Raw genomic sequence first — 15,130 nt, 5'->3', positions numbered from 1 at the left:
GGCGGATAGTTGAGTCATCAAAAAGTGCAGGACAAAGTAATCGTTTTACATGTATACATATATGCAAACGGGGGAAATAAAGAAAAACTAGCGCATGCATCTTCTCGTTTTCTGTCCTGTTTTGTGCGCAGATTTAGTCAAGAAACGGCGACTCGCCGACTACACATTCTTCAGAGATACATTATCACAACTCAATGTGCTCATAACTGCACTCTTTCCAATGCAAGACGCAACAGGCGGGGAACGCCGTTATGAGCAGTTTTTTTGGTTTCCACGATTCAACTTTTGCTTTTAAACTCGCATCAGCGGAGTGAAGCTACTTTCGGTTTCGGTATCACAACTAGGTATTATGTCACAGCCGTTTAGTTGCAACTGGCGCATCAACAGCTGTAATGAACATCAGTGCGCCGTGAATGAAACCGTTATCTGCACGCAACAGCCGTGTTCAGCAATGAAAGAAAAATTCCGCAGGTGCACATTAGGAAAAAAAAAAGTTTCTGAACACTTCTCATACACCAATTCCAGACGTTACCGCTCCCTGGGTGCACCTGCTTATTGAACAATATGTACTTATCTTTTTGGTCATGGCAGCTGTGTTTCACAGTACTAGGTTGGACCAAAACTCCTTTCACAGTGAGCCCCCGCAATCGAATAAGCAAACACACACACACCACAGTGTAAACATCTTTATTTAATTTTTTTAATTGATAGTGAGACCCTTTCCCTCCAAAATACGAAGACAGGCCGCTATATACAGGCATAAAGGCCCCCAGCTGACTACAATATTCACAATAAAAAACATACAAACCCCCAACACAAAATGACAACAAATGTACACATTACAATTGTGTGCAGGGCATTGGAGCCCACTTCGGCGCAGGTCATAGTGCATCAAGCAATTTCATCACTCACTTCCTTGACCTCCTACACAGTTCTTGCTGAAAACATTCCTTCTTACAGGAGCACCGGATACGAGTAGGTACTAAATTTTATTAGTAATTTATAACTACGAAGAGGGTGGTGTGTGGCCTGCATAATAAACACCCCTCAGCTATACTCCGTTTTACAAGAATCTAGCACTGGTGGATAAACTACACCAGACGTGAGCCCCCCCCCCAAAAAAAAGGGGTGTAAACGTGGGAAACCAAGCCTCCCTTCCGGTCACAGTGTTGTCATAGAATAAAGAACCAACTTGTGTTGTCTGCTCAGTCTCTGGCACGACCTACTGTATGACCTGCTCAGCTAGCGGCGTTCTACGGGGCCGCATGCTCGCAATGCAAATTTGACACCGGCAGTGAAGGAAATCGGGAAATGCCACTGAGTGAAAATAAAGGTACGAGTAAGCACATCTCGTACGTGAACAATTTATTGCATGTAGCGTTCGTTTGGAAAAGGAAAGGTTGGCGCTATCTTCTGCAGCCCTTGAGGGAGCACGGCTCAGCCAAATAACACTAGGGCAGCCTCGCCCTTTCTGGAAACTGCATGCTTTGATCCATTTTTTTCACGCACGTGCATAAACCGGGAACTCAATATAATGCACATGCCAGGTGTCTTACCATGTCGTGATTTGCACAAAGGCACGCAGCACTGCGGCATTACTGTCGATTTTGCTCATTTTCTTTGTCGTACAAAGTGCATACCCACGCAAACATCGCAGCTTGATGCAAGCCAACGACAGCAAAAGTGCGGCACAGGTGGGCTAACTAGTAGCGCCACAAGGCTCGTAGTGGCAGAAATATGAGATAGAACAGGCGCGCTGGCGTTCTGCTCGCTGAGCAGGTCAGTAGTACAGTAGGTCAGAGCAGATGCTGTAGGTTCCACTCTAGTACAAGGTTACCGCAAAAAGGAGCATGTAGCCGGAGGCATCCTGACAGAAGCTTGGAACATAAGTACACGACTATCGTAGCGTACGAAAGAGGAGCCATTACAGTGAGCTGTACAGGAGTTTACACAATACCAAATAAACACTATGTACATAAAATTCAACCGACATAGGCCAATGAAAGACCTACTCACATACCATAGCAAATTGTACCGATTTAGTGGACACTTCTAAAAATGAAAAACAAAAAACAGGCCTACCGTTTAAAGAAGACAGTTCTTGAGTCGCACAAATAAAGCCCACAAGGCATTGCTATTATAGTACATAGAATTCACTCGAGACAAGAAGTGAACCCATTTCACAAAGTGAGGCCTGATGCAATGACTACTCTACAAAAGCAAGTCGGGACGGGAACCATGCCAGGCCCATGCAAAGCAAAGGCTACCACACTGATGACTACTGGTCTCCACCTCCAACGAAGCATGAACAAGGACACTTGTATCTAAAAGCGCTAATGCCATATTCCCTGCTTAACCTGTCCTGTGAATGAGCCTCACTCACCACAGTGTTCACTTCGATGATGTTCACAGCACACACATACTAGAGTGACACACATACTAGGTGACTTTCACTCTCTGCACACACATGTAGAGAGTGAAAGTCACGAACTCGCCCAAACTTCAACACTACCATCACAGCCACAAGATCAGCATGTTGTGTGTTAAAATACGTCCCTCAGTTTATGGCCGACAAGCCCAGGCTTGTCAATCGACAGTTAGTTAAAATAATCCCTCAGCATATGACGATAATGAGTGTTCCATCAGTGCACCCGCGTCCTCAAAAAAGCAAACTTGCCAATTTATTAAGAAATTGCCCTGGAGTCTGGCAATCAAACTTGGGGCCACTGAACTTATAGAGTTGTCACAAGACCATCTGAACTACCCAGGAGATTGGGAGATGGCAGTGAAAAGCTGAATTAATCAATCACTTGCAGCCACTGCAGACATGTGAAAAAAAAAAAAAAAATGCTGTGCAAATCTGAAAGATGGAGCAAGTTCGGAGCTCAAAAAAAAAAAAAAAAAACACAACAAAAAAAGAAAACTGCCATCTTTTCAACTGCAGTGGGTAATTCCTCCAGTATGTGAATTTAGCGTATTTGGATATCTAGCATTTTTTTTGTTAATCTTGAGAACAGCCATGCATGACAAATGTCTGATAATAGTAGTAAAGCTTTTGCTGCATTGCTAAGGACGAAAGGGCTTATGGAGTGATACCTAAATGCTAAAACATGTCATGTGATGAGCCTCCAACCAATCAGTTTCTCTGGTATATCACTGGCAAGCTGAACATTAGCAATGATGACTACAGAATACCCTCGTGCTATTTTGCACCATTCAGTCACTTGGACAAGGTTCCCAGGTATGTGCCATCGGAGTAACAAGAGCCAACATGGCCTAAACAACTGCTGCAAACACAGCCCACACAACTACGAACAACCACCTGGCCCCGTAAGAAATAGTGCAGTGTATTTGCCAAGGAGCGTCTTCTTTCATTACCAGTGCAATTCAGAAATACTACTTCAAAACTGATGTCTCAAAGCGCAGTTCTCATACTTACCAGTAGGGCTGCACACAAACTGCAAAGGCAACAGGTACAGGGCAACAGTTTTGGAGCACAGAGTTGAACTTTCAGAACCAACCTTCCTACCACGACAACGAAAGGCTGAACTGAATGTGCGAATATACTGCAAATCTTATGTTCCTCTACTTCACCGGGTCAAAGAACTGCGGTGTGACAGCTACAATGAGCAAGTAATAATGGTAGTGAGGTCAAACTAGCTATTGTGCATAAATGCTAGTGCAACATTTTAACTGCTGTTATGTGTTGATTGCATCATCCCTTTCCAACAAACCAGGCATGCCAACCTTTCACCCAAGCACCATGCCAAACTATTACTCGTGCCTCCCCATCAGGTTTGTCACATCAAGAACGCAATGAAGCCCAGTCCACTGCTACAACGCAAGAACATATATGCTTGGCTAGCGAGCTGGGCAGATCGCCCGCAGTTATGAATTGCAAGGCCGCAGAAAAAAAAACAAAAAAAAAAAAACACGAGTGTCCACAATGAAGTCACCAGCCAATCAGTTACTCCTTCATTAGCTGGCTTCGTGTTGCCACTTGCTGACCCGGTGGCTCGTCGGCGTAGCAATGCTTCGCCTTGGGATCACGGTACGAGTTCTCATGATGAACACTCTGTCGCAAAAGCATAGACACACATGCACATCATAAGCATCATCCCCACCAGCACAAGTCCAATTCAGCATACTGTAAGAGGACAATAGCCTTGACCTGTGATTTCTTAGTACTGTTTTGTACCAGAACACCTATGCAATGTTTGCCGATGTGAGCCATAACCAATCTGACTTGGTGCTGTACCTATATTTCATTTTTACTTCGTTTTTTACAGGTGATGGCCAGTTAGACCATGCAACTAATCAAAATGTGCTATGTGTTAAAAGCACCATATGCCCTGTATTATCATCAAGTGGTAGAACGCATAGAACTGAAAAATTCCGCAACTGTTGTCTTACTGCATCTACAGCACAAAATACAGACTAGGGAAATTTCGAATAATTAAGACTAAAAATTAAATTATGGGGTTTTACGTACCAAAACCACAATATGATTATTAGGCACGCCGTAGTGAGGGACTTCGGAAATTTAGACCACCTGGGGTTCTTTAACGTGCACCTAAATCTAAGCTGCGCCGCATTTCAACCAGCACCACTTACGCCGAGTGGAAGGTCACACAAGCAACAGCATGCTTGAAACATAATGTTGCCTCGGTGATTTGCTAATCACTCGTCCACTTGAGCAATCACTCTCCAACCTCTCAACCAATCACTCGATGGCAACACTCATCCAAGAGCAATCTCTAGCTTACGACAATCAGCGTTAGGCTCTTCTCCAAGTTCTTTCGTGCTTTTATACATCAATAACGAGCTCTGTCCGCAGCAAGCTCTTCATCCACTTGATTGCACACGCCTTTCTATGCAATAACTTGAAATGTTTAAGGGCTGCTGAGGCCCAGCAGCTGTGTTGCTGAGAAAATGTATCAACCGTTGCACCACAGTAATTGAGGTAACTTGCTCCAGCCTACGTAAATGGCATGCGTGTATGCGTTGACTTCTTATGCAGGTGTTGAATCTGTTGATAGGGTCCATGTGGCACAATGTATGCCACAGTCCATTAATCTACTTCCATAACCAGCTCGAAAAAAAAAAAAAAAAAAAACTTTATAACATGAGAGTGCAGGCTACATGCAAACTTGAAAGCAAAATCTGTGTATAAGTGTGCTCTGTGCTGAAGTGAAGCGGCACGACACGGCAACATCTAATAGGTGAGGAGTGAACTAAGCACAAGAAAATTGGTTCTCGAGCTTCACTGTGTGCCAGCAATTGTTCCAGACTCTATTTGTAAAATATAGAAGCCTATTTCGTGCAGTGATCTGCATAAGTTACGTGTGCAGTTGTTTTGTTTTCTTTCCTTTATGACTCACTTGCAATTGGGGGTGCAGCTTATTTAACGGGTGTATTTTTTTTAGACCACACAGAATTTTTAAAAGTTGCCTGTGGCAGACAGCACAATAATAATCATCATCAGCCTATACTCATGTCCACTGTAGGACGAAGAAGAAAGGGGCTTGCCGATTGTCACCAATCACATGGAAAGTATTTAAGAAAAGAACAGGTAGGGGTTTAAACAGTTCAAAGCAGCTCAACCCAGAGATAAAGGGAGAGCCATACATACATCAGACGACGTCCTGCACTTTGTGAGGCAAAGCTCAAAATGGTCGGTGATGGATGCCACCAACATTTTGAAAGTGTCCGATGCTTTCCCTAGGATCTTCTGCAGTATTGTGATCTGCATGCGATAGCCAAATGATGCATTCAAGAAACAACCACTTGGGGACAAGAATGGAAAAAGAAAAAAGAAACAAGCATAAAAACACAAAGTAGGCCAGCAGACGCTATACATGTACTATCAAGCAACTAATTAAATAATAAACCTGAATTTCATTGGGCTACTTACTTTCTTTGGATTACTTACTCCACAGAAAAAAAAAAAAATGTGGACAAACTGCCAGATTCATTTACTATTTCATTTCTGTAAGTAAAATACAGTAATCACCATTTGGGCCCTGAGTCATAATGGCTAGACATGAATGTCAGGCAAGGTACTGGCAATGGAATTGTGCTTCCAACACAAAGTTGCGGGATTGAATCCTGGCCGGGGCAGCCACATTCCAATGGGATTGGAATAAAACAATGCCCTGCCTACTTGGATTAGGTTACACTACACCAAACCGTGAAAATTAATTTAGAGCCCTCCACTATACCATCCCTCATCCTCAAGTGTGTAGTTTCAGAATATTGAACCCACTACTCATATTACAATCACTTACAATCACAGCAGACAATCACAGTCCAAGTATGAAAAACTCTGGCAAGCAGTGCACTGTCCTTGTTTGTTTTGTGAACAGATGTAAGCCCTAAACGTGCACTGCAATCTACAGCTGATGCCACCACTGGAGGGCTCCAAAATATTTTAAGACCAGATTGGGCTGCTTATGACGCGCAAGACATGCAGCTATCAAGGCAGGGATTGGAACTAACCAGGAATCTTAACTGTGGGATTTAACGCGTCGGAACTGCACAGTGGAGGGCTTAGGATTGACGTCGACCACACAATGTTCTATAACGTGCAACCAAAGAACAGTACACAAGCGGTTTTTTGCATTCTGCCCCAATCGGAGTGCGGCCGCTGCAGCGGGGAATCGAATCCGGGACCTTGTGCTTTGAACAGCACAGTGCCATAGCCATTGAACAACTGCAGCAGGTTGATTGAAACTGCAACTTCACATCCTGTGGCACAATGCCACCGTTTCTTAAAGGGACACTAACGACAAACATGAAATCAATTTATACTGATAAAGTTTTCTCTGAAAACTATTTTTTTAGTGAAACCGTATTTCGACTGTGTTGGATCAGTAGAAGTTCTTGAAACTTGCCCCTTCAACCTTTAGCTCTATTAGAACACGATGAAGTCTATCTTTGCCGATAAACGATTAATGAGGCCCTAGCAGACGCCATCAAAATCCATGACGTCATGGCGAGAAAGTACGGGAACTTCCGAGGCGGCATCGCCAGCTGTCTTTACTCGCGCCTTTTGCAATTTACCAAGCCTCTTCTTGTGCTAAGAGTGGCGTTTTTGGTATTGCAGAAGACTACTCTACTAACACAGACGAAATAATTTGTTTCTTTAGCGTCCCTTTAACAGTTTTCAATCCTATTCTTGTCACTGATGGCTCACTTGGAGTCATTCATACATTAACGAAGTGTCCCGATTACAGAAAGTGATTAATGAAGTGTCCAGATTACAGAAACAAAGAGAACCAGAGCTTATAAATGTGCTTATATAAAGTACAGAAGCCACAGATAATGTTATCAGGCTGCGCCTTCTAAAGGCAGTTTCTGATGAAAACTGGTCTCACAAGTGTTAGGTGAAGAATTATCGTGGGGCACGCAGGTATGACAGATGAGGCTTGAGTGACGTCTTTGTCCTTAGCATTCAGTTTATCAGTCCACGCTAAAATGAGCAGGCGAATACATGCCAGTTCAGCACTTGCATTTTGGCACTTGTCCATGTCAAGTTTCCATTTAATTCACTAATCCTGGATTATTATAACCTGTGGAACTCCAAACTTGTGAAAACTGGTCGTCTGAAATAAGTTTTCTGAGTGGATGAACAGCACTGCCTGCTAATTCCTTTACAAAGTATGTAGCTGATATACACAAAATCATGAAACATTTTCTTTAATCAATGCAGGCTACAAGTAATTTACTGCTCATCTTTAGCTCTTGGCTCATTGTAATACACACATATGATGGAGCAAGAAAGCCAGAAGATGGTAGTCTGGTATGGTATGGATGGTAGTCTAGTACGATGGTATCGTTGCTAAAGTATGCTGTCCTCTGTAGAGAACGTATAGGATTTTTAATAAATTTTTTGGATCCTCCTCAGTATTGCAAGGGTCAAAGGAAAACGGAAGACAACTATTAAGTCAAGCTGAACACGTGGATCATTTCACAATATGTCTAATGTGTTACATTTGGAGAACAGAATGGAGCTATTTATAATTAAGAGAATGACAAATTTGGAAAAGGATTGGCACTACCACTGCACAACTATGGAATCAGCTCTTGTGGCATCTTATGGTGTCCTACTTATGATTAATATTAACTAAGCAATTCAAATCACATGACTTAACAGGGCACCTACTACATTGGCATTTTAAAATTCCCTGATTTGTTCAAGTTTTCCCTGACTGTTTTCATGAAAATTTCTCAACAGTCTATGACATTGGAGGATTGGGCACAAGAAATAGTAATTTACAGGTCGCCAAGTTACACTATGCCAGTCCATAATTTTCAAAAAACACTGCCAATATGTTGCAAATAAGGTAGGATATAAACTATGAGATTTCACTTCATCACATGTAAAATGTTTAATGATATTCCAGCTACCCAACCAGGCTCACGTTTACAGAACTAGCAAAAGACACCATTATTCGCAGGTTGTGTCAGTTCATTTGAAAACATCGCTTCCTTCTGGCATACCACCCTGATTAAAAGCAACCACAGTGAAAATTCCCAGTTTTGCTCCAAATTTTCTATAACTGACAAAACTCCCTGAAAACTCCAGGTTCTTCCTCAAGGTAGACATCCTATTTTACCATCCCAAAGCAACACACGGGCTACTAGAGACGTCAAAAGAGGCTCTAGATAAACTTCCACAACCTGGGGTTCTTCAACCTGCACCTAAATCAAAGTAAAAGAGTATTCTTGCATTCTGCCCTTATTGAAATTCGGCCATGAAATGATCCCGCGACGCGTCATTATGTTGAACAACCACTGAAAGCAAGAAAATAATTGCACTGCACTTGAACATAAGAATCCAGCTAAAGATGATGCAGCTTTCTAAAGAAGAACTCACTGATTTACCTTTTCATGCTGCACTGTTTGCACTATTCTTCTGAATCACTGAAGGCAACACTAAGAAATCTGCCCCATACAAAGAGATGTGCTGTCATCAACAGTTGTTTTCTCTGTGGCTAAGCCATCTCTTAATACAGAATACTTAGAAGCACTGAGAGTGCAGTTCATTATTTTGGCTATACTTAATATTTTCCTTCAGTGTATCTCTAACAAACCTTTTAAGAATGACAAGTGACGAGGTGTTATCTGGCAAAGTGAGGTCGAGTATCATGTGCAAACGGCTAACAATGGTTGTTGGCACCTTTTGTGGATGCATGCAGCAGGAGATGCAGTACTCGTAGATGCTGCAGCAACCATTGGGCTGGCACGTATCACAGCAGTAGCGTCGTGTGCTGGCAGCTTCAGCAATGCAACAGCCATTTGATGCAACCTCTGATCTTTGGCAGACGTAACCTATAAGGTCGACACCATTAAAAAAAAAAAAAAGGCAGTATTCATATTTGGCTACAAGCTATGAAATGTAGGCCTGTGTCCGACAAGCTCTGCACATTTGTGTTTTGTCTTTAGGTTAAGTACCGCATCCAAAACGATCATTTTGCAAAAGACGTGCACTGCTATGTTGAAGGCATTTTAATTTCACATTGACAAGGGCAATGCATTAAAAATGTGTACAAAGCAATGTTGCTGAAGAAACAAAAAAGAAAGTTCATCCTGAATTCAAGCATGCTTGAGGCACAAGAAAACTGTTCACTGTAACTTTCTTTTCTTTTTTTTTACTTGTTCAACTGAATCTCTCTTGTAGCAAATGTGTATGTCGCACCAAGTGAATCACGAGGTACAGGCACAGCGCATTCACTGCCAAGTTGCTACGGGCAAGCACACAAGCGGCGTTCGCCTCACGTCGCATTGTAAATCAATTAACGCCCATAACATCTCCTTGCCGCACAAGTGACTAGTTCCGACACCACGTAAGCAGATTTTGTATCTTACCTCTTGAATTTCGGAGAATAATATTATAAGCGCAAATCATGCACACAAACATGGGCATTCTTAGAATACACGACGCCGATTCAAATACAAGCTGCTTGTTTACATTAGTCAATTATCGTTACGAATCACTTCCTCAGCAGCGAAAGCGTCCATTGCCGCTTGAGAAGCCGTTCATTCGCGGGACGCTTACGCAAATACTCGACAACATTAAAACTCTCCATCCCAACAAGTACAGCCCCCAAATCAGATCATGACCGACGAGCTCTACTTACCTCGGTCATCTGCTACGAGGACTTTTCCTTGTACCGAATTTCTGCAACTAACGGGGGCACTCGAGTTGCTCTTTTCTTTATCAAGATGCCATTTGAAGGAGCTCGGTGGAAGAGAAATCTTTCCAAGAGTTTCGTTCGTTTCGACACCTAGCGAGTCCTGAAACCAGAATAACACGAGGAAATAAGGCGCACTGGTGTAGGCCTCACAACTGTCCCATCCGATCCTTGTGTAAACAAACCGGCGGATGTAACGTTACATGCATCCATGCTGCCGCTAGAGCTTTTCTCAAAGGTTTCTCCGAGTCAGATGAGTAGCAAGGCGCGGTGCCATAACAGTGGCCGTGAACACGAGAAGGTAGCAGACCGTGACCCACCTCTGTTAAGAGCGACGATAAGCAGTAAAGAAGCGACACACAGAAGATGACAGCAAGCACAATCCTCTTCTTCAGGAACCTTACAATGACTTTGGTCACCATTTAATTACGCCTTCGGTGACGTTGGCCACAGCATAATTTTTAACGCAGCTGTTCGCTGCCCGCAACGGCCGCACATCGCTATGAGACGGGTAGCGTTCCCATAGGCCCGACCGTACGCCTCAACAGCCCTCGGAGCCCTCCGTGTTTAGAAACAGACGGCTGGTGATGGCTTCCATCTGTCTTCAACCTGGCTTAGATGTGACTTGAGGCTGAAGTTGGCTTGTGGCTTGACTAGCTGTAGCCAGAAGCGTGTCACAGCAAGTGGGGAACAAGCCGGCGATTCGAGCGCTTCTGCTTGCGCGGGAACGTGCATGGGCTCTCGCCTGCTAGGCGGTGGTTAGTTTTGTTTTTGCGACGTTGCCTACTGCCTCAAAATGTCAATGCTTGAAAAGCTACAGATTCAAGGCATCAGGAGCTTCGGTCCGCAAGAAGCCGACAAGCAAGTTATGACGTTTTTTTCACCGCTCACGCTCATATTGGGTAGCAATGGCACGGGCAAGACGACCATCATCGAGTGTCTGCGCAATGCGACCACGGGGGACCTGCCTCCGGGTCAAGGCAAAGTGTTCATCCACGACCCCAAGCTCAACCGTGAGACTGAGGTGAATGCCCAGATTAAATTGAAGTTTATCGACGTCACGGGCTGCGCGAACGTGTTGACGCGAAGTTTCCTTTTGCGTCAAAACAAGACGAATACTTCATTCAAGACCGTCGACACTGCTCTTGTGCAGTACGCCAAAGACGGCACGAGAACCACTGCTACGCCGAGATGCTTCGATGTCGGTGCCACTGTAATCGAACTGTTGGGTGTCCCGCGTGCCATATTAGAGAACGTCATCTTCTGTCACCAGACGGATTCCAACTGGCCGCTCTCGGAAGGACTGGCGCTTAAGACCAAGTTTGACAACATATTCGCAGCCACCCAATACATAAAGGCACTGGAGCAAATTCGTAAGCAGAAAATTGAGTACACAAACGGTATGAAGATGATGAAGGAAACCATCAAGTATCTGCGAGCGAACAAAGAGAAAGCTGACGAATACGAGGAAGAGATCACCAAGTCCGAGCAGCGCCTTGAAGACTGTGCTAGCACGATAAGCGATATTCAGGAAAGCCTGGAACCACTGAGCGCTGCTTGGAAGGCACTTGAAGACAAGCTAGACAAAGAACGAAGCCTTCAACAAAAGCTCTCCGCAGAAAAGGAGCAGCTTCAGTACACAGAAAATGAGATAAAGCGCATCACGGTAAACCTGAAAGATGTTTTCACTGGTTCCGAAGAGCAGTTGAAGCAGGAGATAGAAAACTTTGAAGTACAGATGCTGGAGGACAAAGCATCTCTCGAGAAGGAAAAGACAGCCCTGCAAGAAACGTCCTCACTGATGAGTAAGAATAGCGATGAACACAAAAAGCTGCTGCCCATATTGGGTCATCTGCAGAGCGAACAACAAGCTGTGCAGGAGACATCGCAGAAAGTCGAGGCAAAGTTGGAGCGATTGAACAAGAACCAATGTCTCAATATTGACTTCATGTCGAGTGACTCTCTCAAGGACAAAGTTGTGGCTGTCCTGGCTGGACTTGACAGGAAAAAGAAAGAAGCCCAAAGACGCTTCGAGGACTCTAAGCAGGAAAGTGAGGAACGGGAAAAGGCCCTGCAGGGAAGTATAGATTCCGTGCGAGAGCAAAAGTCAAAGTGCGAGCAGAAGTTGGAATCTGCGCGAAAGAGCATTGATGAGAACAGCAAGGAGATTATGAGGATTCGTAAGGAACTCCTTGATGCCAAGACCTACAGCTCACAGGTGCGAACACTGAACAGTGAGATCGAGAGGTTCAGACAGGAGATCAGGGCTCTTGAAGGGGAGGACACACGAGAAGGTCTGAGAGAAAAGATTGACAGCAGCCAAACGTTGAAAGATGAAGTTGCGGTAAAGCTGGACAAACTCAACGCAGACCTCCTGAATGCCCAACGTTTCAGTAAAGAACAAGCAGAGCTCGAGAGGATCAGACATGACATTGAAGAGAAATCTGGTGACCTTAAATCGCTTATGACAGAGAACAAAGAGAAGTTTGTAGAGCTTCTAGGCAGCATGCCCACATCAGACTATGGCAAACGTGTGAAAGAAAAGACTGCACAAATCGAAAGCGATGTCAGCTGCCTCCGGAGCACAGTAAGCAAGCTTCGGGCTAAACAGAGCTCTCTGGAAGCGCAGCTTAAGTTGCATGCTGATGACTTGAGAAACAAAGAGGGCGAGTATGAAAAAAGCCGGAAAAAGATTGTTGCGGTCTGTGGTTCTGAAAACTTGGATGAAAGTATCAGTGACCTGAGTCAGTTCATTGAAAAGGCACGTGAAGAAACTGGGTCACTGAGTGGTAGCCTTGCCATGTACACAAGATATGTTAAGTCTCTGAAGGCTAAACCATGCTGCCCTCTTTGTAAACGAGATTTTGATCAGATAGAATTGGCTGCGAAGCTTATTGCTGACTTGGAGAGGAGCATCAACACGATCCCGCTGGAGACAAAAAAAAAAACTGACGATATCTCTGAGAAGGAAAACCTCTTCAATGCCATGCAACGGCTGAAAGGTGATGAAACAAAGATGGCACAGTTGAGGACTCATGACATTCCGAAGCTGAAGCAGAAGATTGAGAAACTGAAAGCAGAGCGAGCATCCCTGGAAACTCAGCTAGGCAAGGAGGAAGAGATTCTGGATAGTCGCCTGTTTGACTTGGCTATGGCCAATTCCATGGCAAGTGAAGCCGAGCGCATTGATCGCCTGGAGCTTGACATAAACTCGCTCCGACGCAGCCTGGCGTCCAAGTCGCCCAGAATGCAACAGCTGGGCTCCATGAAGTCCACAGAAAGCATTCTCTCTGAAATACAGGACCTCACAAGCCAAGCCAAGGCATGGGATAAGAACCTGCATGCCTGCCGTTCCAAGCTTGAGCAATTCCATAGCCTGGACATGTCTCTCAAGGATGCTCAGAGTGCAAAGTTGAGACTTGAGTCTAAGATGAAGGAGGAGTCAATTTTGCATGAACAAAAGACTAAGCTGGAGTCGGAAAGTGCGACACTAAAGAGTTCTTTGGAAGAACTCAGAAAAGAGCTGCAAGAGCACCAACGCCGACTGGACAAGGCACAAACGGTCAAAAGCAATGCAGTGGGCGAGACGGAGAACCTGCTGGACAGACTGCGGTCAGAGGTCAGCCAGCGTGCGCTAGAAATGGAGGACCTTCGGAAGCACTTTGACAAGATCCAAGAGTACAGTGCTAGCGGAAACCCCCAGAGGCTGCTAGATGTGAGGAAGAAGCTTGAGGTACTCAAGGAACTCGGCCAGAAACTGGAAACTGAGAAGGAAGAAAAGGCTGCTCTTGTGAGACGCCTAGAGCAAGGTCTGTCACGCCAGGAACTGAGAGAGCGCGAGCTAAATGACAATTTGCATCTGAAGGAACTCCAGAAGAGGAAGCTGCTGCATGTAGACAAGATGGCGGAAATCAGGGATGACATGAGGCGCTCCGGGTTGGGCAACGTCGATGCTGAGAAGCAGAAGATTGCAGAAAAGATTGAGAAGCTCAAGAGGGACAAGAGAGCAACGGAGATACGGCAAGGCGAGCTCAGGGTGAAGATTGATGCTGCTAAGAAGGAGCTCAGCGGTCATTTCAAGGATGCCGGAAAGAAGTACATGAAAGCATTGACAGAGATGCACGTAAAGGAGTTCATCAGCAAGGACCTTGACATGTACTATCGAGCTGTCAACTATGCCGTACTGAAGTACCACGAGCAGAAGATGAAGGACATCAACCGAGTCATCAAGGAGCTCTGGCAGGACACCTACTGTGGCGAAGACATTGACTACATCCAGATCAGGACCGATACCGACGAAAAGGGCCTCGAGTCTTCTCGCCGTGCCTACAACTACCGGGTGGTCATGGTGAAGGGAAAGGTGGAACAGGACATGCGTGGTCGCTGTAGCGCAGGGCAGAAGGTGCTTGCATCACTAATAATTCGGCTCGCGCTTGCAGAGAACTTCTGCCATAACTGCGGCATACTCGCTTTGGACGAACCGACCACAAACCTGGACCGAAGTAACATCCGCGGCCTCGCATTGTCACTGGGAAAGATCGTGCAGGCACGTATGAGCCAACGAAACTTCCAGATGATTGTCATCACCCACGACGAAGAGTTCATGCGGCTGCTGAGTGAGCGCAATGGTTACGCTGAGTACTTCTACAAGGTTGAAAAGTCCGATGATGGCTGCTCGCGCCTGCATAAGTGCCGACTCAGTACCATCATGTAGCCTGTGGATTTGATAAATCCTGCAAGCAGTTGTGTTCCACAAGACTTTTATAAAAATGAGTGACCCTGTGAGTGACCCATGTTACGCTTGTAGGGATGTGAGTGTGTTCAAGAGAGCAGCAAAGCTGTTTGTTATAGCTGTTATTATAAAAGGACTCATGCTTAGTTTGTAAATTAATTTGTATGCTGTGCCTTAGCCATTAAACACGACATATACTTCA

The 15,130-nt window shown here is 44.8% G+C and overlaps 2 protein-coding genes across 2 annotated transcripts; one reads left to right on the top strand and one right to left on the bottom strand.

Moving 5' to 3' along the window:
• Nucleotides 1-672: 672 nt before the first annotated feature.
• LOC119446050 (SREBP regulating gene protein-like) lies at nucleotides 673-10,773 on the bottom strand. The gene is made up of 6 exons (XM_049663853.1): nucleotides 10,517-10,773; nucleotides 10,143-10,299; nucleotides 9,182-9,333; nucleotides 5,633-5,746; nucleotides 3,941-4,075; nucleotides 673-2,911 (listed from the first exon to the last, which is right to left on the bottom strand). Exons 1-5 carry the CDS (start codon nucleotides 10,616-10,618, stop codon nucleotides 3,968-3,970), a joined length of 633 nt encoding a protein of 210 aa, XP_049519810.1. The 5' UTR covers nucleotides 10,619-10,773; the 3' UTR covers nucleotides 673-2,911; nucleotides 3,941-3,967.
• A 115-nt stretch (nucleotides 10,774-10,888) lies between these two features.
• Nucleotides 10,889-15,130, top strand: LOC119446041 (DNA repair protein RAD50). The gene has a single exon (XM_037710359.2). It carries the CDS (start codon nucleotides 10,993-10,995, stop codon nucleotides 14,908-14,910), a length of 3,918 nt encoding a protein of 1,305 aa, XP_037566287.1. The 5' UTR covers nucleotides 10,889-10,992; the 3' UTR covers nucleotides 14,911-15,130.

Source organism: Dermacentor silvarum, chromosome 3, assembly GCF_013339745.2.
Source record: "Dermacentor silvarum isolate Dsil-2018 chromosome 3, BIME_Dsil_1.4, whole genome shotgun sequence".
NCBI lineage: Eukaryota > Metazoa > Arthropoda > Arachnida > Ixodida > Ixodidae > Dermacentor > Dermacentor silvarum.
This window is presented reverse-complemented; position numbering and strand designations above follow the sequence as displayed.